Here is a 527-nt window from a genome sequence, read left to right as displayed (position 1 = left end):
CTTGAGGCTGTTTCCTCTTGTCTTATACCTCGTTTCTTTGGAGAAGGACCCAACCCCCCCTGGCTCCAGGCTCCTGTCAGGAGCTGTGCAGAGCCAGAAGGTCTCCCCTGAGCCTCCTTTGCTCCAGGCTCAGCACCCCCAGCTCCCTCAGCTGCTCCTCCCCACACTTGGGCTGTAAAACCTCCCAAAGAGCCCAACCCAACCCCTTCAACACAGGATAAACCCCAACTGAGCTCTGAGCTCCTCCAACCCTCGCGACGCAGAGGGCCACACGCAGGCAGCTCTAAACCAAACCCCTCCTGTGTCAAGAGGACCCAACAAATTGGCAAAAAACATGGCAGGAGGATACATTTGGAAGCTGAGATGCCCAAAATGATGAGGGGGAGGTGGTGACCTTTGGTTTTGGCCCCTCCCTGTACCTCGTTTCCCAGCAAAGCAGACACGCAGGCTTCCGAGGCGTCGCAGATGGCCGTCAGGTCGTGGCCACCTTCCAGGGCCAGGACAACACGACCCCCAGCCAGGCCCAT

At 58.4% G+C, this 527-nt stretch overlaps 1 protein-coding gene across 1 annotated transcript in view; it reads right to left on the bottom strand.

The window, feature by feature from the left end:
* Window positions 1-419: 419 nt before the first annotated feature.
* LOC103776077 (histone deacetylase 4-like) overlaps window positions 420-527 on the bottom strand; it is a gene marked incomplete at both ends in the record, with an annotated part of 13,331 nt that continues 13,223 nt past the window's right edge. Inside the window, one exon of the mRNA XM_008943570.1 lies at window positions 420-527. This exon is cut by the window's right edge and continues 28 nt beyond it. Within this exon, the coding sequence (XP_008941818.1) occupies window positions 420-527 (108 nt within the window).

This window comes from Merops nubicus, unplaced genomic scaffold, assembly GCF_000691845.1.
Source record: "Merops nubicus isolate BGI_N331 unplaced genomic scaffold, ASM69184v1 scaffold27787, whole genome shotgun sequence".
Taxonomy (NCBI): domain Eukaryota; kingdom Metazoa; phylum Chordata; class Aves; order Coraciiformes; family Meropidae; genus Merops; species Merops nubicus.
Note: the sequence above shows the minus strand (reverse complement) of the source record. Positions and strands in the feature narration are given on the sequence as shown.